At 45.2% G+C, this 24692-nt stretch overlaps 3 protein-coding genes across 5 annotated transcripts; 1 reads left to right on the forward strand and 2 right to left on the reverse strand.

The window, feature by feature from the left end:
- Positions 1 to 48: 48 nt before the first annotated feature.
- LOC109644623 (epithelial membrane protein 2-like) lies at positions 49 to 5047 on the reverse strand. 2 transcript variants are annotated; one of them, XM_020110046.2, is made up of 5 exons: positions 4659 to 5047; positions 2973 to 3060; positions 2189 to 2300; positions 1352 to 1492; positions 49 to 1242 (listed from the first exon to the last, which is right to left on the reverse strand). In XM_020110046.2, the coding sequence occupies exons 2-5, from the start codon at positions 3048 to 3050 to the stop codon at positions 1082 to 1084; spliced, it is 492 nt and encodes a 163-aa protein (XP_019965605.2). In that variant the 5' UTR covers positions 3051 to 3060; positions 4659 to 5047; the 3' UTR covers positions 49 to 1081. The 2 variants fall into 2 exon arrangements, with proteins under 2 accessions (XP_019965605.2, XP_019965606.2); XM_020110047.2 differs by having other exon boundaries at positions 2973 to 3055; positions 4659 to 4925.
- Positions 5048 to 11847: 6800 nt separating this feature from the next.
- LOC109646336 (uncharacterized) lies at positions 11848 to 18834 on the forward strand. The gene is made up of 14 exons (XM_020112071.2): positions 11848 to 12457; positions 13086 to 13241; positions 13327 to 13445; positions 13732 to 13903; positions 13986 to 14104; positions 14246 to 15887; positions 16133 to 16237; positions 16460 to 16635; positions 16731 to 16825; positions 16922 to 17064; positions 17237 to 17417; positions 17750 to 17897; positions 18345 to 18414; positions 18666 to 18834. The coding sequence occupies exons 1-14, from the start codon at positions 11992 to 11994 to the stop codon at positions 18683 to 18685; spliced, it is 3612 nt and encodes a 1203-aa protein (XP_019967630.2). The 5' UTR covers positions 11848 to 11991; the 3' UTR covers positions 18686 to 18834.
- Positions 18718 to 24542, reverse strand: LOC109645221 (CD9 antigen-like). 2 transcript variants are annotated; one of them, XM_020110772.2, is made up of 10 exons: positions 24208 to 24542; positions 23605 to 23837; positions 23398 to 23468; positions 22740 to 22839; positions 22517 to 22614; positions 21759 to 21833; positions 21564 to 21662; positions 21209 to 21295; positions 21019 to 21102; positions 18718 to 20494 (listed from the first exon to the last, which is right to left on the reverse strand). In XM_020110772.2, exons 3-10 carry the CDS (start codon positions 23461 to 23463, stop codon positions 20285 to 20287), a joined length of 819 nt encoding a protein of 272 aa, XP_019966331.1. In that variant the 5' UTR covers positions 23464 to 23468; positions 23605 to 23837; positions 24208 to 24542; the 3' UTR covers positions 18718 to 20284. The 2 variants fall into 2 exon arrangements, with proteins under 2 accessions (XP_019966331.1, XP_019966332.1); XM_020110773.2 differs by lacking the exon at positions 24208 to 24542 and having other exon boundaries at positions 23556 to 23681.
- Positions 24543 to 24692: the final 150 nt, after the last annotated feature.

Below are 24692 nucleotides of genomic sequence, written 5' to 3' on the forward strand. Positions count from 1 at the left end.
ATCCAACATTGCAGCCACTGTAACACAACAGAACAAAGCTTCATTAACTGGTTGAAAATCAAGTTTTAATATTTTAAATTCATTTTCATTCACGGTGAGAAATAACAAAGTAAAATTAAACCATCTGACATGTGGAACATCGTGGGAAACAAATCATATTTACACATTATGTCTCACACTCTTAAGATTCAAAGGAAGGAAAGTATATGACAGTGATATGTTACGTGTTTGGATTTACGTCCATATTTGGTTATTCCATTTGTGTAAAATGTCACGTTTCATACGTACGTGTGTGCGTAAGACGATATTCTCAACTGTTTGAAAAAGTTCTGACACGTTTCGTCAGTTTATTGGGTCCAGAGATCAGAGATATCTAACATTAACACGGGTTTGTTGGTTTTTCCTAATCACCAAAAGAAATCATTATTGATTTTTCACTTGATGTCATTGCATAGTTTTCATGGTGAGAACACACACACACACACAGAGCACTTTAAAAAATCCACGGCATCGTGTTGCTTGTCAATTAGTGGCACTTTTTGTGACGTCAGAACAGAGCAGGTAACAGAACTAACAATATAATATCGAAAGAAAAAAAAATTAAATCATAAAGTCGCATTTCTTTATCCGACACTCGTATCCATATATAAATGTACATTACTAAAAAAAAAAAGACCACAGATTTCACTCTTCAGCTTTCTTTACAAGCCGGACACAATGTTAGATCTTAATTTATCATCTTATTAACATCAAGGCCTTTTTGGTTCAGATAACTACAAAAATAATATTCTTAATCCTTAGATGCCCACAAGAAAACCAGCTCAAACCTCTAGATTGAAAACTCCCTCAAATACAAAAACAGGGATCGACTGAGCAGAAAAAACATCCTGATCCTCTGGAGGCAGACTCAGTAAAACACTCAGTTTGTATTTGGGAGGATCAACACATCTGTTCTATCTGCAGCTGGATTTACACTGGCAGCTCAAATCTGCAAAAATCGAACTAAACCCAGATTTCAGCTGGAAGGGTAGATCCAACCAAGAAGAGTTGGGGCCGGTCGGAGCGAGATCTAGTGTCCTTCTCACGCCGTCTTCTTGCGTAGCACAAAGTAAGTGATGGAGGAGATTAATGTGAGAGCGAAGGAGATCCACGCCAGGATGAAGCAGTGACCATACCAACCATCGTTTTCGTTCTTGTGGAAAATGTCTGTGTAGATGGAGGCCGCGATCATGATGCACAGGCCTGGAGGGAAGCAGAGGTGGGACGTCAGTGAGAGGAGTGGACGAGGGAAGAGAATAGTCGGGGTGGACGTGCAGAGAGAGAGAGAGAAAAGATTTTTCAAAAAACTCACAGGCGAGGAACTGGAAGATGCCGGAGATGGTGAACCTCTTTCCTTTGTCGAGGGTGAAGAGCTGAGCCACGAACACGAAGATGCCCACGATGGAGAAGATGCAAGCGAGGATGGAGCTGGCCTGTACTGCCTGGAGGTAATCTGCAGGGGGAGCCAGAGGTGGAGGTGAGTGAGGGTGTAACCCCGGCTACACGCGGTACGGACACGCCCAGGAAACACCGAGGTCGCAGCGAAACACTAAATCTGCTCAGACAGTTGCGAGTGGCAGGAATGTTTCGTTCCGTGATCCCAAGTATTTGGGGATTCCAAAACATTCTGAGTGTTGTGAAGATTCTGTTGTCTGAAGATCAGATGTGAGAGTACAAACAAAACCGCAACCGTGCACGAGATAAGAGATAAACATGAGTCGGCGCTTTCTGATTTCTTACATTTCCTCCATTCCTAATTTCAGAGCGGATGCCAAAAATAAATGTCACAATGAAAATGTTTATTTTTGTTCATATCACGACTCTCGAGACGTTACTGTTCCTGGTAATTATTAAAGTAGAGAGTTTCAACAGAGAGACGGGATTCTACTCAACGCAGTCATTCACGTGTAGATATTTAGAGTTTTTATACACAACGTTTAATAAATTACTGTTAAAAATCCCTTTTTCTTTTACTTTTTATTTTGCAGATTTATGCATAATCCAATAAATGGAGGTTGGGCATCAAATGTTAGCAGAAGCAAAGTTTTTTTCACCAGAAGAAGAATCTACGAAACATTTCTGTCGAACTTCTGTTTTATTAAATCCTGACGCGAACGTTCACGTGGCCTCTGTGCGGGACACGTCTTACCTTGTGGGTAGTGTGATCCTTCGGGAAGATCGGTGAAGTTCCAAGCGCCCCCCTTTTCCAGGATCCAGCGGCCCCACACGTCGGTGGCCATGGTGTCAGTCATCCACCAGGCCTGGGGGGGGGGGGGGGGAGAGAGCAGTGAGGTCAATCGAACTCTGCTGAAACTGTTGTGTAAGTATGAACGACCGTCTTTGCAAAATGGACGAACTAATACGAGGGAGGTCGGGAAGAAATGAGGGGAATTCAAAATATGTTGTGTAGTAAACGCAACATGTGTGTGTGTGTGTTGTGACATGAATGTGGAGGGGAGCAGCAGGCGAGGCGAGGACGATCAGAGGGAGGGAAACTTCTGGTCACTGTGGAATTCCACAACTCTCTCTCTGGTACGCAGCGCTCGCTAAAGCACAGGCAAGAATGCCACATATGTAAATATGCGTGTGCAGCATGTGCAGGCCTTCCTTCCTTCCTTCCTTCCGTCCGTCCGACGGATTGATTGATTGACACACACACACACACACACACACACACACACACTTGTCGGTGACACAAAGAAATGTTGAATATGCTCCACCAGAGAAGAACAGTGGAACATTGACAGACGGGAGGTGATGAAAGAGACGTGAGCAGCTGTCATAAGGGATTAGGCCTTCAGGATGTCAGGCCACGTTTAACTGGATGTGTGTGCGTGTGTGTGTGTGTGTGTGTGTGTGTGTGTGTGTACAGATGGTGTGATGCACTGTGCAGGTATGTTGAGGTGAAATGCCGATCACAGCGTCTCACTTACATTGTCAATAGTAGCCACCAGGAGGAGGATGATGCCGATGATGTGAATGGCAAAGATGGCAGCGAGGAGGATCAGCATGATGACTGTGCTGGAGAGAGAGAGAGAGAGAGAGGGAGAGAGAGAGGGAGGGACGAGAAGGACGGGAAGGAGAAAAGTTGTTACACCACTTTTCAAATTGTGCATTTTGAATATAATGAAAGGTGACTCACACATACACACACTCACACACACACACACACACACACACACTCACACACACACTCTCTCACACACACACACACACACACACACACACACACTCACACACACACTCTCACACAAACACACACTGAACAGTAAGAATTGAATATGGCCTAAAACAAAAGCTCCCCACTTCCTGCATGGTTTAACCCTGGAGCCATTAATGACAGCCCACATACACACACACACACACACACACACACACATCTTCATAAACACATTGAAAAAAAAGCCAAAACTCAGGGCGTGGCCTCACAACTTCTAATTACTGTGAGTTCCACACTCGCAGTGAAACTCCTGCTAAAGACTCTTCACATGTTCTTACACAGAGTACTATCGAGGGGGGGGGGGGGGGCACAGACACACACACACACACACACACACATTCAGAGTAGTTTTCTGTGTATTTCCCAGAGTTCACTTCATCCTCGGGTAGATTTTCGGCGGTAATGAGAGGAGGGGAGCTCTCCGTTCATGGCAGGCAGATGAGTTTGGGCTTGTCTTGTGCTCACAAGAAACCCGCCACTCCTTAAAATAACTGTGGAGGAGAGCTGCTGTTCCTCGCTGGCTCACGCCTGAAGCTCGTAACTTCAGGCGGCTCGGCCCGGAGACACCAGTCGGACCAGAGGTTTGATCCGTACTCGTGTTTCTCAGTATTCACATGTGGATTATCTGAATCCAGTTGCGGAGGCCGCTCCACTGGGTGTGAACAGAGGAAGAGGCACATCTGGAATGTGCTGGTTCTCTCTACGCTAAAGGAGTGGTCAGGGGCTGGGTCCACACACGCACACACACGCACATGCCAGCTCCCTGCCTCTCTCACACGCACCCACACTCGTACGAGGGCACGCTGACACACATGTGACCATGTCTGACACTAAGCGTTTCCCACCGTTCACGTGTAACAGACTCTGAGTTAAATATAAATGTTTCCTGTCAGACGACCAAACTTTAATCCTCAACTTTTGGTTGGAAAAAGAAAAAAAAAGTGAGTTGGACGCTTTAACTCAAAAACACACACACACCTGGAACAGTTTCATTGAATGTTTTCAACGTGTCCACATTGGTTTTTTTTTTAGATCTGGGTTCGCATGTGGCACATTTCCACGAGAACAAATAAAATACATGTGGCTGAGAGGAAGGAGAGCAGAGCGGAGACTCACAATTCAATTTAAAGTTCACAAACTGCTGCAGGATCATCCTCACCTGCCACATAATGGAGTTACTGTAACTCAGAAGTGGCTGAGCAGGTATGAGACACACACACACACACACACACACACACACACCTGTACTCTATTTCTACTGAGTTGCTTTTCTCGTATAAAAATAACACAATCCTGAAGTAAAACTGCACATTCACATATCCCCACTTGTTAATCAAGCGACTGTAGAGAAGTAAAAAACAACTGAAGGGTTTTTATAAGAGCAGAATCTGTGACTTACTGTCGACTGTCGGCCGTCTGTGTCTTCAAGTGTAATTCCTCCTTCACTCAGCGACACTGGTTTCAAACCCTGCGTCTAAATGCACAAACACCAGGAGCGACCCGTCCGCCCACTTCTGCCCTGCCCTCTTCTTGGAGTCCACACCCCAGACGAACCTCTCTCCTGCCTGATCTCATAATCTCTGTCTCCCCTCTCTCTCTCTCTCTCTCTCTCTCTCTCCCTCCCTCCCTCCTGCCCCGCTCTTTTCTCCCAGTCCCACCCTCCCCTTCTCTGTGTTTATTCTAGAAATATGCAGTTTCAACGGCCTCTGCGGCGAGGTCCTAGATTTCTCCTTGTGTGTTTTGGTGTCTCATGTCTTTGTCATCGGGCCCGATGATGGTGATTGTCACAGTGAGGGCAGCTCATGACTCACTGGTGTTTCAGAGGGAAACTCCCACAACACTGGGCTTTATTGACAGTGACTCTGCGCACGCTGCCATGGAGACAGGCTTCAGCCGAGGCCTAATCGCTACCACATAGCTGCTGCTGCTGCGGAACACATAAACAAACACTCCCGACCAAAGAGTGTTTCGTCTCTTCCTGATCACCACCCTCCGTCTTTTCCCGCTTTTGTTACGGAGGAAGAGGTTTCAGGATGAAGGAATGTTGTTGGTGGCGAGGGTAAAAGAAGGAGGAGGCAAACGGGTACAAGTCATAGCTTGAGTGAGAAAGGAGGAGGGGAAGACGACGGAGGGAACGAGGACTTAGGGAGGTATTGTGGAGGCGTGGGGGCGTTGGAGACATTTCTCACACGGGCTGTGAGTTCATTTATCGCTGTTATTAGTCACCGTCATTGTTTGATTGCTGCTTGTGATTGATGTGCTCCTCAAGGTCTAATCTGCTGTCAGTGGAATTAGTTTAGATTGAGAAAGAATGTGTTTTAATCTGCCAGTATCTCTTCTCATAATGACATAATGACACATAATAACATTTGCTTGTTTGTCATCGAGCTCAGTGATTGAGGCTGAGGTCGTGGAGGAGAGCAGCGCTGATGTCAGAGCCTCATTTCGAATCATATCGAATCATCTGAAATGTTTCAGAAACAATCCGAGACTGATTTTAATACATTTAAAATGATTCTATAAGTTAAACTGTGTGTGTAAAATGAACTGTGTTCAGGATAAACGTGTCCCTCAGTCTGAGAAACGAATGCCCCAGTGGGAGGATGCGTCATCTATCCCAGGATCCATTCAGGTAATGGCACCGGCAAACGAATCAGACTTCAACTGAACCACACAGCTAACGGCACGAACGAAAAATGACATAGAAACGTTTGAATTCACAGAACAGCATGAAGGTATACTGGTAAAAAAAAAAGAGATCGCAAATGTATTTAATTAAAAGGGACGAATCTACGGAATAACTGTAGCACTGGGACGGTCGAAAGATGAAGATGGAAAACAACAACTGGTTACAAGTGAAATAAATGAAGAGGAAGAGAGAAATGTGAAGTACATGAAGTGACAAATGTGAGTTTGTATTGTCAGATGAAGAGTTAAAGTTTAATGCAAGAGTCAGTGGACGAGTCGGGGGAGACGTCAGTGACATGGGAACGACACTGGCGGTGATTTAATGTCACTTACAGAAGAGGTCAGAGGTCATTTCAATATTTACAACTTCTTTAAAGGGCCACGCCCACACTGACCTGTGTTTTGTGAGAGGATGCGTCTGATGGCAGATGGTAATGATGATGATGATGATGATGATACTCTACTCTCTCAGCTAAAACAACTCTGTTCACAACCTCACCTCTGGTAGAGCCATGCACGACTTGCAAAGTCAGCATTTCTCCTTCAATATCCGGGGAAGATTTTTCCCATTTTATTTTTATTCTTTTCACAAATCACACAATATTACTGCTGCATCTAAAAAAGTCTGAACGGTCAGTTAAAGAATAAGACTGTAGAGTATTCGTGTTCCTGCACAGGTTCAAGTGAAGACCCCCCAGGAATCAGCATAAGGAAGCGTCTCGATGAAGAGGAAGCAGAGTAATGACAATAATTAGGAGCTTATGAGCATCGCACCCTGAAGTTCACTAATCAAAGTCAGATACACAGAACTCAAATGCTCTCGGTGTTGACTGGGAGGTCACTGAAGTCACTGAGGTCACTTGTTGTGCTCCTGGTGAGGATAAAGATATTCTGACTGGGGTCTGAGTCAAAGGCTCAGCAGAGAACCTGGTCAGCGTCATGTCGACCTCGGCCTCAGGTTTGAGCCGGCAGGATAATGAGAGGCTTCACGGATCATCTGAGCCGGCTCGTGTTTACAGCGCGGCTACTCGTGTGGCTACATTCTGCCGGGGTCACGAGGTTACACACAAACACACAGACATAAACTATTGTCTGACATCTGTCTGAGGAATGAACCCGAGGCCCTCCTTCTCCTTCTTCTTCTTCTTTGATGACAGTTCTGTGCGTTTTAATGTGGTTGTCATGGAGAATAAACCTTTTCATGTGTGGGCAGAGGGACTGAGAAAAAGCTGGAATGCTAAACATAGCCAGTGTTTATCTGAACGATGCCTGATGGTAAAACAATCGCATCACTCTTTTCCATGACAATAACATCAAACTCCACAGACGAAATTGTAAACACACGACACAGTGTTCGTCCATTCATGTTCCACTGTCACACCTTCATACTTCTCAACGTCCTCGGTGTGTCCCACCCAAATTCCCATGGGAAAGAAAGGGTCTGTTGAAATTCTGCAATTCAGGTTTGGAATCAACTTCTGTAATCTCAAAATCTACACTGCATCTGTCACATGGAGTCAGAAACCTTTCACGCTCTACCCACGCTGACGGACAACTCCCTCCGGGCGTGCACGCAAAGATGTTGGATGTGCTCATATCAGGATCCGTACGGTTTGACGCGAGATTAAAAAAACAAGCGAGAGACAAAAGAGAGAGAAGTGAGAACGGAGAATGTGGTCGGACCTGATTCAGGGCGTGTCGACCCCACCCTGCAGGTGAAGGTAAGCCACGGTTTGTACTGCAGCACACAACCTTCACATGGCACTCCTTCCACAACGTAGTTCTGCAGAATGCACTGAGAACCTCTGAGTGAAACCAGCGTGCATGCCTGTGGAGCAAAAATGAGTTATGCAAGAATTTAGCCTTTTTTTTCGGTTCCTGGTGTATTTTCAGGAGAGGAAATACCATGAGTCATACGTCAGTCAGCCATCGTCTTTCAGAGTAAAGAAACCAAGTGGGTGTTTTCACCACGCCACTGTCTACCGCTGTGTGTAGCAGGAAGGGGGGGGGGGGGGAGATTAGCCACAACAAGTTTTTTAAAAATCCAAACACAAGTCGACTAATCACATGTCTGCGCAACTACCGGAGAAGACCAATTGGGTCGCTTGCTCAACAAACAGCTCTTTGTTGAGCGGCGGCCATCGCGATTAGTACTGGAGAAACCAGAGTCGTGAAAGATCACTCGGAACAGTTGTGATATTGTCTCGGATGCCGAGTGTTGTGTGGACAAATATTAACGACGATTCCTGTGAAACACCTTCTTGGGTTTGGCTGGTTCTGGGTGGTTCTATTGGTTCCAGTGGGCAGTTTACTGTACACAGTGGCATCGTTAATGACGTGAACTCAAAAACCACTGAAAAACACAGGAGCGAACATTGCGCCTCTTACATAGTGGAAACTTTTCCCAGACCTCTTTCCTGGATGACTTTGTTGCATCTTCTGTCTCAAAGCCCTGAGTGCTGCACTGATTCCTGGATGTTTAAGTTGGAAATATCAGACATTAAATTTATCTGACACGTTCAATTCCCCTGAAGAAAAACTTCGCCTGAACGCCACTCACAGAAAAGTGGTGCAAATAGACTAACGAGGCTTTTATAGCAGAACAAATTGCTATTTTTGGTTGAGTCACGTCAAAATCTCTTAATTAGGGTGTTTACGAGGAGCCTCGGTGAGGGAGTATTTCAACATGACTGTGTGAAACAAATCCAGCGGAGTGGTGCCGACATGCCAGAGGAGTGAGCCTCACCGCAACCAAGTCGCTGCTGCTTTACACAATAGTAAAGATTCCCTGTCTGTGGATGCCTGTCTCGCTCTGCTCATTCCATCTCTGACTTACACAATGTTGCTCCCTGCCCAGAGATTCCTAAAACAGTCCGAATGTGAACGGGACTAACAAAGACTTTGGATGTGAGAGCTCTTTGAAAGCAGAGAGTGTCCACGGTTCTGTTCTGAAGCTCTCGCGTCGTCCCTGACTGGTGACTAATTGGAAATGTTGACTGTCGCCCACCTGTTCCTGTTTCTGGTTTTGATAATAACACACACACACACACACACACACACACACACACACGTAAGCCCACATTCACAGATATACAACTCATACATGTTCCCATCCCCATAATCAAAATGTCCAAAGGTAGAGAACCATGGCCTCGGTGTCTGGAGACGAACACACACACATTTACATACATTCTGCACGCTCATCAACTTCTGAGGGAGTGACACATTGCCACGGGTGCATTAAAACAAAAACATGTCCTCATTTTATCCCGAGACGATCATCAGTTTCATTTTCCAGGAATGACCACTGCATCAGCGTGTGTCCGTGTTGTGTCCTCCTGCCGCACAGTAAACCTCAGCCTCATCCCTCACCCTGGAGAGTCTCCCGACATTGTCCAGAGGGGCTGTATGTGAGGACGTCCGAGTGAGAGGCTCCCGACAATCTCCGGAGTTTCTCTTGCCAGCCCCAAAGTAAAAAGTACTTGAATAGTCATATTTATATTCACTGTATTTCACTATGTTTTTAAAGTTGTGGTTGTACAAGTGGCATCACAGTAATTTTTCCCTGACGTCTACAATAGATTCAACTTAGGACTCAGAGTTTTTGTGTGTTCCCCAGGGTGCAGTACTTGGTCCTCTTGTTTTTTTTCAATCACGTGTTTCTGCTCAGCTAAATAATTCACACTGAAATATTCGTAGCAACGCAAACGACACACAACTGTTAGCATCTGATGATCCTAACATTTCATTTGCATCACCTATTTTTTTATCTTTAAATAATAAATATAATATATAAATTTTAATTTAATTTCAATTATTTCACTGCAGTGTTTTTATTTTTTATGTTTTGTTAAATTTGTTCAAATATTTGAAAGGATTTATCATCAAAGAATGATATTATTTAAATCGGTTCTTTATTCACCATCTGACGATGACAAAAATATCTTTTTTCATTTTTTAAACATCCACTGGTTTTTTTTTTTTGTGAGTAAAATAAAAACAGAAAAAACAAAAGAAACACACAGGACTAACAATCATGATGGAGCACGGACCAATCAAAATCAAATAAGGACTTCAGAGAACACGCCTTACATGCAGAGAAAGAGAATTTCTCTCTAAACATTTGCATGTGTCCTGTTTGGCGGCCGCCCGCCTGTGGTTTCAATGAAGATCAGACCGGAGCGGCTCCAGGAGTCGTGAACCAGACACGCTGGATATTCTGAAGGTTGTTGCACGGCGGACTTGAGCCGCAGCACTTTTGAAGCTGCGGCCTCCAGCAGGGCGAGCATTGTGTGAGTCAGTTGTGGAGCCCTCGCTACCGTTTACATTCAATAAAAAAAAGAATTTCTTGTATTTAGTCGAGCCAGCCTGTCTCCATGGTTACTGGCCAGGGTTTTTTTCTTATTCCTGATTCACTTCCTCACCCTGAGATCTTTTTGTCAACCTTTTTTTTCCCCTTCCTCGCTGACATTACTACATTTGACTCAAGTTTCTCTCCACGTGATTTCTTCTCCTCTTTGGAAACATTTCTGCTCCTCCTGTTTCCTGCTTGGAGCCACCCTTGCCTTTACACCGCCCCCACAATGCCTTGCTCTCTCTCAATGAAATCCAGACATGCACACTGTACTCACGCTCGGGGTCTAAAGAAAACAACTCAAGACTGTAGCTAGGCAACTCCAAATATGAGTCATCCAGCCGCCGCGCCCATCATCAACTGATCACCCCCTCGCACACACACTCACACACTTCTCTTTTTAAAGTGTAGTCGTTCATTCACACCGTGCAGATGTGTGGTTGATCTGATTCCTCCGCACTCTTCTAACCCAGAGGTGGAAAAACAGGCCTTGAAGTCAGACACTGTGAGAAAATGACCCGTCTGGCCTCGGTTGATAACATCATGACCACAGTGTGATGACCGATCGCCGCCTGGCAGAGCCGCCTGGCAGACTCACTGGTTGTCAGCTGATGGAGCTGGCAGCAAAGCAGCAGTGATCTTGTTTCTTGGCTGGTTAAGTGCAGTGGTAAAAGTGGTCTCAGTTCATTAAATGATTAAACATGATCTATTTTTATATTAATCTATTATTATAATCTCTATTAAATGTTGGAATCGTGTTTAGGCAAGAAAGAACGCTGGTAACAGGGATTTCATGTATTCAAGTGATATAAATGGCTTGATGTACTCTTACTGTATGACTGATAGATAGATAGATAGATAGATAGATAGATAGATAGATAGATAGATAGATAGATAGATAGATATGAATCAGTATTCATTATCAAAAACATTCTCCACTGGCTGACTTTGTGCAATGCAGTGCCGCCCTCTAGTGGACAGTATTCGGAGCAAACTGACTAAATAATATAAGAATTAACTAAAGACCCATTGCAACAGAGACACTGTGTCGTGTTTCTGTATTAATATGTAGAAAATGATATAACACGTCACTTCCTACTTCAGAAAATATCTGAGTCTGCAGCTTCTGATCACGTGTCACCTCAGTGCACAGGTGTGTGTGTGTGTAGGAAGTGCGTGAGGAGGAAGTGTGTCCGTGCACAGGTGTGTGTGTGTGTGTGTAGGAAGTGCGTGAGGAGGAAGTGTGTCCGTGCACAGGTGTGTGTGTGTGTGTGTGTGTGTGTAGGAAGTGCGTGAGGAGGAAGTGTGTCCGTGCACAGGTGTGTGTGTGTGTGTGTGTGTGTGTGTAGGAAGTGCGTGAGGAGGAAGTGTGTCCGTGCACAGGTGTGCATGAAGTGCGTGAGGAGGAAGTGTGTCCGTGCACAGGTGTGTGTGTGTAGGAAGTGCGTGAGGAGGAAGTGTGTTGGTGCACAGGTGTGTGTGTGTGTGTGTGTGTGTGTGTAGGAAGTGCGTGAGGAGGAAGTGTGTCCGTGCACAGGTGTGTGTAGGAAGTGCGTGAGGAGGAAGTGTGCCCGTGCACAGGTGCGTTAGCCGGAAGTGTGTCCGTGCACAGGTGCGTGAGCCGGAAGTGTACAAAGAGTGCACGTTGACTCGGGGCTGGTGTCCGCACGCGCAGAGACAAACATTTGAAATGTATTTGAAACAAACAGGAAGTTGCTTCAGTTTCCTCCTCAGCGTCACGATAATAACTTTTCCTTCAGCGAGCTGGTGCGAATCTGCTCCTTCAACACTGACACGTCCTCCTGCGGCACCTCCTGGTGCCAGGAGCCGCTCTTCACCCACCGGAGGCCCGCAGCAGCTCCACCTGCCGCTCCTCCACCTCCTCCACAGCTCGGACCGGACACAGGCTGCAGCGTCTGCACGGAGACCCGGAGCCAGGATGACCTCAGCGGACAAACGGCTCAGGCACACGCCGAATCAAAGCGAGGGGCAGCGGGTCTATTCTTCACCTCAGCCCCCTGATGATGATGAAGATGATGATGATGAGTGTTCCCCGGGACACATGAAACACACAGCTCCAGGGAAGTTTTACATTGTTGGTCAACTGGAAGCAAACTTCCCCATCGTGGGTTATCAGGCGGATTCTGCTGCTCCAGGTAAAAGTTTGTGTTCTTTAGGTTTTGGTTCAGGAAACAAGAAGATCAGGACCGAACAAAGGTTTAGAGTCAAATAAGTTTTAGCTTCAAATGTCTTTTTCAAAATAACTTTTTTCTCAAAGCTCAGTCAACTTCGTTTTTCGATTAGTTTGATTGTGTATGTCGTTGTGGTTTTTATGAATTATATATTGTTATTCTATTATATATTGATATGTTGTATTACATGTGAAAGTGAAATCACTTAAGGCTTTTTCATTTATATGATTTGCTGAATCTTATTTTATTTTAGTTATTTATCCTTCACCCAGGAAGGTCACATCGAGATGTAATATCTCTCCTGAGATAGTCCTGCAAATGAAAATACAGCAAACGAAATAAAAAAAAAACGTTTCACACATAAATACAACCAGGAAACACGTTGAGAAATAAAGACGGAATAAATATACAGAAATCAATATCAGGAACGAATGATGGAAAATAAAAAAGCACTTATTAAAAGCAATGACATTTTTCTATGAAATCAGATTTATGTGAAGAAGAGACGGTTACAATGACAAGTCTCTGACGTCCTCTGCAGCTCGTTTCAATCACCGTTTGACTCTAACTCATCGTGTGTGTTGTTCACCAGTCCAAGCTGAGGGAGACCGGGCGAAGGTCAGGGGTCAGTGGCTCAGCGGCTCAGAGGAGAGCTGGCAGAAGCTCCAGCCGGTGGTGGAGTGTGGAGACGACGCCATGATCCTCGTCGTCAGGAGGAGACGGGCTGGAAATCTGCTGCTGGATCGAGGTGAGGCTGCTGCTGCTGCTCCAGGATTCTTCACGTTGATTATTCCCTGACAAGAGTTGTGTTAAACTTTGTGTTTGTGTCTCAGTGAACGAGTCATCGGTGCCTCTGTCCCAGCTGCCGCCTCAGTGTGGTTACTCTGTTCAGACCACGTGGAGAGACCTCAGTCTGATGGCTCAGTACGACGCCTGCCACGTCACACAGGAGGTATGAGATCATAAACCACGTGCACCGGTCACAACGTCCACTTTTATTCAGCTCAGTTAAACCAACAGAGTTCTGATCTGTGAGGCTGTAAACGTGACCCCAATGAAAGAGCGTGAACACGTATAGTTCAGAGGAAACTTCTACTGAGCTAAGAAGGTGATGAAGATCAAGTGGATCCAGAAAAACGAATTCAACGAGGAGCTTGTATCTTAATCTCAGGCTTGTCTTCTCTAATGGAGGTGAAATATTAGGAGGAGGTAACGTTATTCAAACCGTGTGTGTTCAGGACGACAGCTACGTGCTGCCTCTGCTGTGGAGGGGGGCTCCGGTCAAGATGTCGTGTCCGGTCCCTCAGGTTCAGCCTCAGGCCGCGGGTCAGTACTCCGTGTGCTGCTCCCCGTACGGGATGACTGTCAACCTGCAAGGACCGACTCCTGCAGAGCAGCTGAGGATAAATGGTAAAAACACAGAAAAAAAAACTCCAGTGGTGACATTTGAACCTCACTCTCCAGCTGAAGCCTTTTCCCCTTTTTACTTCAGTCAGAGGCGAGTGGACCCCCCTGGTGTCGTTGGCCGAGCAGTGCGGACTCACCGTGGACAGACGGGACGCACAGATCGTAATCGCTGCTCCATATCTGACATGTGGCATGACGGTGAAGGTGAGGTGAAGGGTTTGTCATCCATCAGGTGACAGACCCTATTTTACACTTACGTCCGGAGAGAATCCAAATTCAGCGAAATCACTTTGGACATATCGTCACTCGGAATCAGAGATGAACTGATTTTTTTTTTACTTTCAGGATGGAAAATACACACTTTATCTTCAAATAGGAGAAAACACACTCCTGCTGTCTTGTCCTGTCTCGTCCCCTGAGGAGCTGCCAGGAACCCGTCTCGTCGACGGCCCTCATCATCTCAGCAGAATTCCAACAGAACCTCGATCAGAGCCTTTTCCATGGGCCGCCCCTTTTTACCTGGCCCCGCTTTACTATCCCCACCCCACATATCATCAGGAGTATCATGGACCTGATGCTCGCGACGTCTACGACCCTCTCACTCCCTCGTTTTCCACCCCTGACCCGAGGTCTGGTCCGCAGCCCCCCCCTCCTGTTGATTCCCAGTATCCGGAATACTACTCCCACCAGATTCCCGACGGGGGTTCCAATAAACAGCACGCCGTGCGCAGTCCTCTATCATCTGCACATGAAACGGAGGATTTAAGTCCAGATCTCCAACAAAAACAGGGACCTCCTGTCTTGGATCTCTCTGAGTCACACTCTCGCCCCTCAGCTGCAGCCTCTCCAGCTCAAGTCGAAGCTCCCTCTCTCCCGCCTCCCAACCATGCCTTCAACCCATACTACCACTACTACCATCACCCAAAAATCCCTCTTCCAAACCCACCTCAAGACCCCGACGCAGCTCCTGAGGTCCCTGAAAAACAATCTCCGACAAATACCCACAACTTCCTGGTGTTGCCCCCCAACGTGCAGCAGTCCGAGGTTGATTCAGACCCCTCCCCTCCGCCTCAGGTTGCCCCTCATCCTCGCATCCCTCCAACAGATCCTGAAGTTGATCACGAAGCCCGTGCATCTTATCCCTTCCCACACCACTACTTTTATTACTTTCCCCATATGGCGAGGGGTGAGGCGAAAAGGTTGACGCCTCTACATCACGGCATGGATACGAAAACCAAAGCGCCAGATGTTCAGCCTCTCTCTGAGTCATCGGTGCGTCCGGTCCATGAAGAATTCAGCGTGAGTCCCGACGCTCATCAGCCGAACGCAGGTGAAACTGAAAAACACAGACCAGACTGGATCAGAAATCCACGTCTGTCTGAAGATGATATGAAACAAGAGCCGGATGATGAAGGGCGACACTCTGCACCTGCGACTCCCGCTCTCCCACCCAGCAACCCTCCAGAACCAGACCCGGCTGTGGTTCCCCCTCCTCACTCGTACCCCTACGCCCCTTACTATCACTACTATCAGATGTATTATGGACCTGAAAGTTCCCAGAGCAGTAACGACGGTGCGTCTCCGCTTTCATTTAAAGACGCTTTAAACGCTCGGATTCAAGCATCCTCCTCTCCAGCGCTGCATCAAACCGCTTCCTCACCCACAGAATCACATTATCACGCTCACTTATATCCTTACTACCACTATTACCAGCACCTCTTCCAGCCTGAAGAGTCCAAACACCAGCAGGAACAGCTTCCCGCAGGCAGCACGGACTCTGAAAAACCCTCCTCAGAGTCAGAATCTCAGCTTCCCTCTGACTCTGACCACATCAGCACGGATTTGAACACCGAAGCAGGATTTCCCAGCATCCCTCAGCCACCGCACAGTCCCCTCCATAGCTTGTCTTCCCAGCAACGTCTGTACTATGCGTCGGGGCCTCCTGGTGGAGAGGAAGCAGAGGAGAGGCTGGATTATGACACGACGGGTAAAGTCCTGCTCGGCTGTGTTTTTTTTTTTTCTTTCTGTCGATCTGGATTAGCTGATATGTGCAATGTTGGTGTCTGGACCTCAGGTCACCACAGGGGTGCAGAGAGTTCGCGTCCCGGCTCTCGCTGTAACCAGACACCTGTACGACAGATGTTCTGACTCATCGTCGGATGAATCCATCATCTCCTCACAATGCTGAACAGAACCAAGTATAACCAGCCGTCGTCTCTTTTGTTTACTCAGATCACCCCGCGGCCACCACGCCCTCCGCCTCGCCCTGTGGCCTCGGCCCTGCGTCTTACTCCAGCTGCAGTCACTCTCTGGGCTGCTGCTCGTACCCTGTGGAGGGTGAGTCTCTCCAAAAGGGAATCGTGTCAACACTCGTCTGACATAAATTAATTCACATTTAAGAAAAGTAAATGACTGTTGTGGTGTGTGTGGGCATTCAGACGAGGAGCCTACGCCCGGGCCACAGGGTCTAAGGAAGTAAATACTTTGGATTGATTTTAAACTCTGGTCTTTTGTGCACATGTTTGTGTTTTTGTGTGTTTTTCATGTGTGAGCCTACAGATTGTACAATGGGGCAGAATTTTGTCTTTGTGGTGCCTCACTCTGTGTTGGAGCCCACAGTGCCCCCTGCTGCTCATCCCCCAGAGGACAGTGAGGCCTCCTGCATCCTGCGGAAGTTGACCTCTGACCCCGAGGTCTACATGGTGCCCCTGGACGGCTGCGGAGTTAACAAACTTGTAAGCTGCACTTCGGATCCTCAGTGTGTTCACATCTGCACCGAGAGCCGACCTCTATGGTGAAAACTGTTCTCTTAACATCATCTCCTCATTAGATGTTTGGTCGGACTGTGGTTCATCTGTTGGAAGTCCGAGGAATCTATTCTCCTCAAGGCGACCGCACCTCGGAGAATGAGGACTCTCCTGTCAGGTTTGTTGTTTCTGTCCTACACTCCACATTCTTCTGAAGGTCAACTGTTCGTGTTGATCTCTTCATATACCGTCGTTTACGGTGTTGTTCCCGCAGGTTGATGGTGGAGTGCAGCTCTTCCCCAGGTTCTCCAGGTGAGGTGAGGCTGCATGTGATGGATCAACCTCCTCCGCCTTCACCTCCACCTCCCATTCAGCCGTCACCAGCCACAGTGTCAGTGCAGCTGAGACTCTCGACAGGTGAGCTGAACCCGGCGGTAACATCCATCCTAAGTTCTACCGAGCTTCTTTTTCCAAACGTCATTTAATCGCACATTATACCTCGAGAGTTCACAGTCACTGATGCATCCGATCCTCCGTTAGCCTGTTTCTTAGTGTTGACGTCAGACCATCATTCTTTTCCTCTTTTCAGACGAGTCGTTCAGCAGCTTCCACCCCGAGGCTCACCTGCCTCTCAGTCTGGTGCGAGGCAGACCTCTTTATCTGGAGGTGAGTCTGCTGGAGCCTCCAGAGGGAAACCTGGTGCTGCTGGTTCACTCCTGCTTGGCTCACACTGCAGATCCATACACCGGCTGGATGCCCATTTATGATGGGTATGTTTTATACAGAGATAATGGAGATAGTGTCTTGGCAGATTGATTCTGTGGTTAAGTGATTCTGTGGAAGTATTGTTTTATATCAAGATCATTATTCTGAAATGTTACACAAAGATTATGTGGCTCTTTCTCTCATGCAGCTGCTTGTTTTCATTGACTTTAAATTAAATCTGCATTTAATATCTCATGGTCTTTTCTCTGAGGACACCAACAGGACAAGCTTAACATTTGTAAAAACCTTTTCAGTCCTAAATCCCATGATGCAAATGATGCTCCCTCCTGCATGTTCAGATGTGACGGTCCCCTCACTACTACTGTGTGTTGTTTAGCTGCCCCGGCCGCTATGATTCACAGCTGCTTCCTTCCTCCGACCCGCACCGAACCCGGAGGATCATAATCTCCAGCTTCCTCTTCCTGCCCTCACAAAGCCCCTCAGACGTGGCTGCAGGAGAACACTCTCTCCTGGACGATCCAGAGGTGCGTTAACAGACAAACTCGCACGAGAGAACAACCACTGTGTTCTTGATAATGTGCTGCTTTTAAGTTTAGACCCCCTGAGGATAAATAAACCTTTAAAACCACAACAAAGACACCACCGCATTATGGGATGTTGAGTTCCTTCACTCTTAAAATATGTAGTCTTGTACTTCTCCAATATCGTATTTGCTCTAAATCAAATGTTTTCATGGTCATGATTCATCTCGCAGCTGGATCCAGACTTAAAATAGTTTTATGAGGATTTTCTGAAACGTTGCGGGAGAAAATGAAATGAGGAAATTTACTTAAAAGAAACCAAAGCCGTTCTAAAGGTGGGCGTTCAGTTACGCCCCATGATGGCAAAGTGTTGACAAGGATTACAACTTCATGTTCTAGTAAAACAATCTAAAAGTTTTTCCTATGTTTTTTTTCTTTTGTCTTCCTCAGATCTACGTCTTCTGCTCGACAGAAGTCTGCTCCGCTGCAGACGGTGACTGCACATCTGGCTGCATCGACAGTAAGTTTAACATGGCACAAACATTCCAGAGGAACAGCAGCTCATGGAGAAGGTAACAAGGTTCTTGTATATTTGTCGCATTTGCTAGAGATTCCTTGCATTCAATATATTGAGGTTACAGCGTTAAGAGCTTTGATGAATTATAAATGATGCACGGAAACATGAAACCTTGAGGGTAGAATTTGGTTTGATCTGTTTCCTGTCTGTCTTCAGGACTTTGTCACTGAATCGACTTGTTTGTTTCCTCATAGGTCTCAACAGTGGCATGTGAGCAATGAAATAAAGACACGGTTACCACTGCACTGTTGTTTGGTCATTTTATTGCAACGAGTAAACAAGTGAAGAACATTTGGAATAACACGGAACTTAAAACAGTATGTGTATATATATATATATATATATATATATATATATATATATGAAATGTAATATTTACAACTACAGAGTAAACAGAACGAGAGCTCACAGAAGCTTTTGACAGGAAAAGGAAACTGTCAATTATTTCAATGGTAACGTGTTTTGGGAAGACATAATGCTTTACACCATTGGACATGTTTAAAGAGTCCGTTTAACAAACTAAAACAAATACCAGTAACAATGAAACATTACACCTATGTACTGCAATTCAAAGCTTCTGAAATGGGTTTAAAAGAAAATGATCCCTTTAACATTAGTACATAATGTTTTTAACACAAATATTCTCACGAGTATCAGACTCAATGGAAGATGAACAGAAAGCACAAAACCTAAAATACTAGAACCGCTGTCACTATATAACATAGACTGTTGAAATGTCCCCCATCCTCTTCCCAGCTGAATTTACCCCGAAGATGTGGACGTGTTGTTTTCATCACGTTGTCTGTTTCTAGTTGGTTGAATGATGCTGGATATGAGCAGCATCCATTTCACCACAGAGCAAAATAAAATATTGAGGGTTGCTTTAAACAACAAATTTGTTTTGCAGTTTCAAAATAGGTCGGATTATTGGCTCAATATAAAGTTAGTACAGGGGAGAGTTTGTTTACTTTAATCTGCTGGTTGAACTTGTACTCAAGCAACGGAATTGGTTGGGAACGGGTTGACAACCGAATCCGCTTCTGTGCTTTGCCGAAATTCACGCTGCGATATCCTGCTCGTCTGCGTTGATTTCCTCAGGGCGATAGTGGCGCACAACCCGACCGCAGTCTGTCATGCACACGCAGAAAGAGGAGGAAGCAAAGAGCAGAGCAGACAAAAACCAGCTGCAGAGTGAGTGAGTGTGTGAGAGGTTGCACCAAAGCCACGTAAAGACAAGCTTGTGTGAAAGTGAAAAAGGAAAAATGTTCCGTGAAGAACAAGTAGACTTGAAAAAGGAAAACTGATTACGTTTCCTCCAACTGCAGATGAGGAAAAAAAAATGGACTGAACTCATCTGTTGTGGAAAAAATATTTGTTCATGTTTTACCAAAAAGTAGAAAAAAATGAGCTCTTGTGTCAAATGAACCTGGAACTTCCAGACACATCATGAGAATTCTGCCAATTATCTGTGAGATTATTTATTAATTTTATTATTATTGTTACTCAAAAGTGAAAGAGCTGCGTAAACTGAGGAGCTTTTAGAAACACCGCCGGTCTAGTTTGAAGACTCCGGTGTTTGGTCTGGACGAGCAGGAACTGAGGTATTTGGAAAACGGTGACAAAACTCCTCTGAACGTCAGTGTATGTGGGAGCTCACAGGCATATTAATATGAGCGGTGATTAAAGCTTACTCTGACGCTCATGTGGACAAAGATCGTGTTAGTTCGACAAAGCTGTTTTCAGGCGTCAAAGGCGGGGGAGGAGAACATGCTTTTAAATTCTCCTACGCCAAAGCGGACAAAACAAAAATCCACTAGGCCTTAACCTCAGGGGCATCAGCGACAGTGAGAAGGGGGGAAATGTTTGGGTCCGTGTTGGGGTAGGACGTGGAGGTGAGGACAAATCCCTGCTGATGTGGTTGAGGGTTAGTCAGGGCGTAGTTAGTAATGATATTGTACTGAGGTGTGGAAGCGGACAGACGGATCAGTTTACAGAGCTTACTGCTGCACGATATAGGAACACACTTTAGAAACCATTAGGGAGACAAGAGGAGGAGGAGAGAATATTTAAAAGAGAAGCAGAGGGAGGAATATTGATTATTCAAGACAATTGTTATCAGAACATGGTAGAACATTGACTTTATGATCAACATTTTAAAAATCTGCACTTGAACAAACATAACAACGGAAACCCTCTTGAAAAAGGATTTGTTGTATTTTGACTCTAGTTTGTTAACAGACACAAAGCAGCTGAATTACTGCTGTAGACCTGCAGTTTAGTTAACAATCACATTTAGACTCTTTGGTTATCTTGGTTTCAACCATTTTATCTTTTAAAAAAAAAAAAAATTTATTCGAATCTAAAACGCTAAACTCTGACCTATTTTACTGCGACCCAATAAAAGCGAAGGCTCTGTATCTGCTCCCTGATTGTCAGCCTGAGTTGGTGCCTCTGCACAATTCACTAAAATCTACAATAAAATTTGCCTTTTATTGTAGATTATTATTATTATGAACTGCACATGAGTTGGAATTCTTTTTTACTTACCAGAAGAAATGCATATGCAAAGCAGACAGCCAGCAGGAAAGGGTATGTTGAGAGATAAGAGCGTGCGATCACCTCGGGACAATTCTGTGGGAGACGGGACAAACTGTGTGAACTCACTTTACTGCAGAGCACCCAGAGTCTGCAGAGTACAGCAGGTCCAGGTTACACAACAGACAACTCAACAACTTACAGGCATGATGATTTTCTCCAGAAATCCACTCGGCTTGGGACAGGTCGACTCTATCAGCGAGATGCCTGTCACGCCACAGCAGTGAAGCTACACAGCAGGAGACGAAGGTCAATGACAATCAAAGACACTTCGAATTAAATTAATTAGCATTTATATCAAATCATGTTTTAATACTTTGTAATGTAACAAATAACCGATGGTACATATTTCACATAATTCATTTTTATTCATACACTTTGTGCTTTGGTAAAAAAGTTATAGATGAAGGGTATGAGTTCAGAACAAACACATCAGGACGAGAGCTTAATAGTTAAACTTTTTATTAGAGGGAAGTAAAAAGTCAGTTAGTGCTCACCATGTTGTGGATGATTCTGAGAGTGAGGCCAATGACTGGATCTTTTCCATCGTACAGAGCATACAAGCTGATGTAGAACTCTACGGTGCGCAGTCCAACCTAACCGATGAAAATTAAAAACACGACATGGCTGCACACGTAGAAGGCAATTACAGATTTTGCAGTCTCCCCGCTCCCTCTCTGCGCCCCTCTCACCTCATCCTTCATGGAAATAGCCAGAATCCCGAAGACCATTGGAGCAATAGCAAGACAAAACAGGAGAGCAGAGTACTGACAGGGGAGGGAGAAGATCCAGATTAATGACAACATGTTGATGAAACAACCTTTTAATCTGATTAACGCACAGGAACATGGGAACATCACAACACTTGATCCATCAGCACATGGATCAGTGAGAAAAGCTTTGTTTTAACCAGTGAGAAAAAACACCTGCATGTACGAAATGCTTTACTAGTCTCAGTCTTTGCTGCATTATTTGTCTTTCAACCGTTTTGCCCCGACAGACCACAAGGCTTTGTGCTCGCAGTTGAGAAATGTGTCTGAACTCTTCCTCTGAGGCAAGACTACGAGATTAAACTAGAAAATAACATAGAATCCCAAAGCACGAAACAAAAGCGAAAGAAATGAAGGGGAACTAGAATTCCTGCTGGGTGGTTGTGGTTGCGTGCCAACATGTGAGGTTTCAGCCTGCATACATTTACAGACTCATTTCAGCAGACCATCAAATTCTAACTAGCTCATGAAAACAGAGAGAAAATCCTCAGAAGTTGCATTCACAAAACCAAAGTCACTTTCTACACTTTTTCTTTTAATAATCTTTAGTGTGAAGAACAAATCTGAACATCAGCTGTTCTCTCAAATCTAAATCCAGGGAGTCACAACACACTCCCCCAGAAGATTTACTTTGCACTTTACTAGAAGTGGCACTTTAACCATTGTGAGACACATCTTACCGTTTGCAGAGCCCATCTTTTCCTGGAGGAGCAACCGTAGGATCCAAACAGCACCGCGATCAACGTGAACGTACCCGCCACGATCATCACCGTCACACCTGATGCAGGAAACACAGAAACACACCTGTTACTGCAGCAGTTCCCAAACTAGGGTTATATACAAATAAAAATATGTATAATCATGATCCCTGTGGTGATGAATGAATTGAAAGTGTGAACTCACCTGTAACGAATGCAAATGACTTGAAGCTGAGTAAGAGGACGTTGGTGTCAGTGTTGAACCTGAGCCACAGGCCCAGACCCAAAGAGGCGGACCCCACCACCTGCCAAACAGGAAACGCAACTGCAGTGTGAACACGTGGTGCATCAACAGTCCAAACTTTCAAATGACATCTATAATATTCTGTATCTGGCGTCATGTTTTCCACAACAGCGGGAAAAACATTTTGTTTTTTTACATTGTGTAGGACAAACTGCACGAGACCACAGACTGAATGAACACTGTCTCCTCCATGTTAGCAGATGAGACGTGGACCAAACCAAAGTGAAAGTGCACATCAAATACACTTTTTTTTCCCCAAAGATGCTCATTCTAGTTAGTTCACATCGATGTTTGTCCAAGAGCTGATTTTTCTACTAAGTTTGGTTTGATTTAGTTGTTTTATGCTATAAAAAAACCCATGAACGTCTTTAAAAGAAGAAGAAGAAGAAACAAGGTCTTTGTTTTATCTCATATTTCTACTAGACACCAGAGGGGCGGTCCCTCAAAACACAACAACGACAAATGACAAAAATAAATCCCGGAGATGAAGATGAAGAACATTGGAGCAGCATATTTTTAATTAGACAAAGATAATGAGTGATAAAAAAAAGGGACTTACAGCCAGGACGATGTTGGAAAGGATGATGACATAAATACACACGACGCCACATCTGTCCAGACCCATGATGACTGTGGAAAAACAAACCACCTCAGTTAACAAGGACTGAAAACACAAATCTAAAACTTCCTAGCTACGAGGAAGATTCTGTTTTTTACCTGCAAATTCACGTTTACACTTTAATAATCGTGCGTAATGAATAAATACCAGCGTCAGTAGAAAGGTCTGCTCAGCTCTGCCTCTTCAGCAGGATGTGGCGAGGAAGAGGAGGAGGACGAAGAAGAAGAAGAAGACCAGGTGATAATCTATCTAAATGTCTCCGCCTCTCTGATGTCGCACAGTCCTGTGATTGGCTGGCAGGGCTGATTGACACAAGTAAACGCCTATGACGAGAGGGGTGGGGGTGGGGTGGCGGCCCGCAGGAACTTGCCACAGAAAAACTTGAAGAAGAAGAAGAAGAAGAAATGAAAGTGAATGTTAAGGAATCGAATGTTATAAAAGTGTGAGCAAAACAAAAGCCAACTTCAACCAAACTGTGTTCCTCCACTGAGAGTGTACACAAGTCATTCACAACTTGTGTTGTCCATATGACAGGATATGCATTTTATTGTTATGGACATATAGGTTTCTGTTTCTCTGTAAAATTGTGAAATCAAACTTCAAGTGTTAAAAAAAAAAAAAAAAAAAACCAGTGTTGCAAAACAAACCTGGAAAAACAGGTCAGGTGTGCAGATAAATAATGCCTCTTAAGGACCTGTAGTACCACTGGGTATTAATATGTGCAATGTAGGATGACATGGAGAGACTCACAGGGACACTGTACGACACAGATGTTCCCACAGACACCAGGGTGTAGTTTTCATTACTGGTTCCCTCTCGTAACCTGGGAGGTCTGCGGCTGGATTTGAGGCAGTAATTGCTCCTGCGGGCTCTCAGGGTCCGTGTGGAGTGACGTGACCTCAGTGGAGCCCATCACAGGGACAGGTAGCAGGAGACGGACTCAGGTTGATGGAGTGAGAGGCAGAGAGGGAGAGAAAACACACACAGACACACACACACACACATGCAAACAGTCACACACATTAACACACTGGCAGTTGGCCTGAAGTGACAGCAATCATCTGTTCTGAGGCCTGCAGACAGGTGAAGTGAGGAATCAGTGCAGATTGGTGTGTGTGTGTCTGTCTGTCTCTGTGTGTGTGTGTGTGTGTGTGTGTGTGTGTGTGTGTGTGTGTGTGTGTGTCTGTGTGTGTGTAGCAGTATTTCTCTTTTTGATGAATCCCTCTTCTCTTGGT

Source organism: Paralichthys olivaceus, chromosome 5 (genome assembly GCF_024713975.1).
Source record: "Paralichthys olivaceus isolate ysfri-2021 chromosome 5, ASM2471397v2, whole genome shotgun sequence".
Classification (NCBI taxonomy): domain Eukaryota; kingdom Metazoa; phylum Chordata; class Actinopteri; order Pleuronectiformes; family Paralichthyidae; genus Paralichthys; species Paralichthys olivaceus.

Coding starts and splice junctions, on each gene's coding strand:
- LOC109646336 (XM_020112071.2), top strand. CDS start 11,992: ATGTATTTGAAACAAACAGGAAGTTGCTTCAGTTTCCTCCTCAGCGTC. Junction 13,446..13,731: donor CCTGCCACGTCACACAGGAG/GTATGAGATCAT, acceptor GTGTGTGTTCAG/GACGACAGCTACGTGCTGCC. Junction 15,888..16,132: donor GCTGGATTATGACACGACGG/GTAAAGTCCTGC, acceptor TTGTTTACTCAG/ATCACCCCGCGGCCACCACG.
- LOC109645221 (XM_020110772.2), bottom strand. CDS start 23,463: ATGGGTCTGGACAGATGTGGCGTCGTGTGTATTTATGTCATCATCCTT. Junction 22,840..23,397: donor TTTCCAACATCGTCCTGGCT/GTAAGTCCCTTT, acceptor CCTGTTTGGCAG/GTGGTGGGGTCCGCCTCTTT. Junction 21,296..21,563: donor TCAGAATCATCCACAACATG/GTGAGCACTAAC, acceptor CCTGCTGTGTAG/CTTCACTGCTGTGGCGTGAC.
- LOC109644623 (XM_020110046.2), bottom strand. CDS start 3,050: ATGCTGATCCTCCTCGCTGCCATCTTTGCCATTCACATCATCGGCATC. Junction 1,493..2,188: donor AGGATCACACTACCCACAAG/GTAAGACGTGTC, acceptor CTCCCCCTGCAG/ATTACCTCCAGGCAGTACAG. Junction 1,243..1,351: donor CATCTTCCAGTTCCTCGCCT/GTGAGTTTTTTG, acceptor GCTTCCCTCCAG/GCCTGTGCATCATGATCGCG.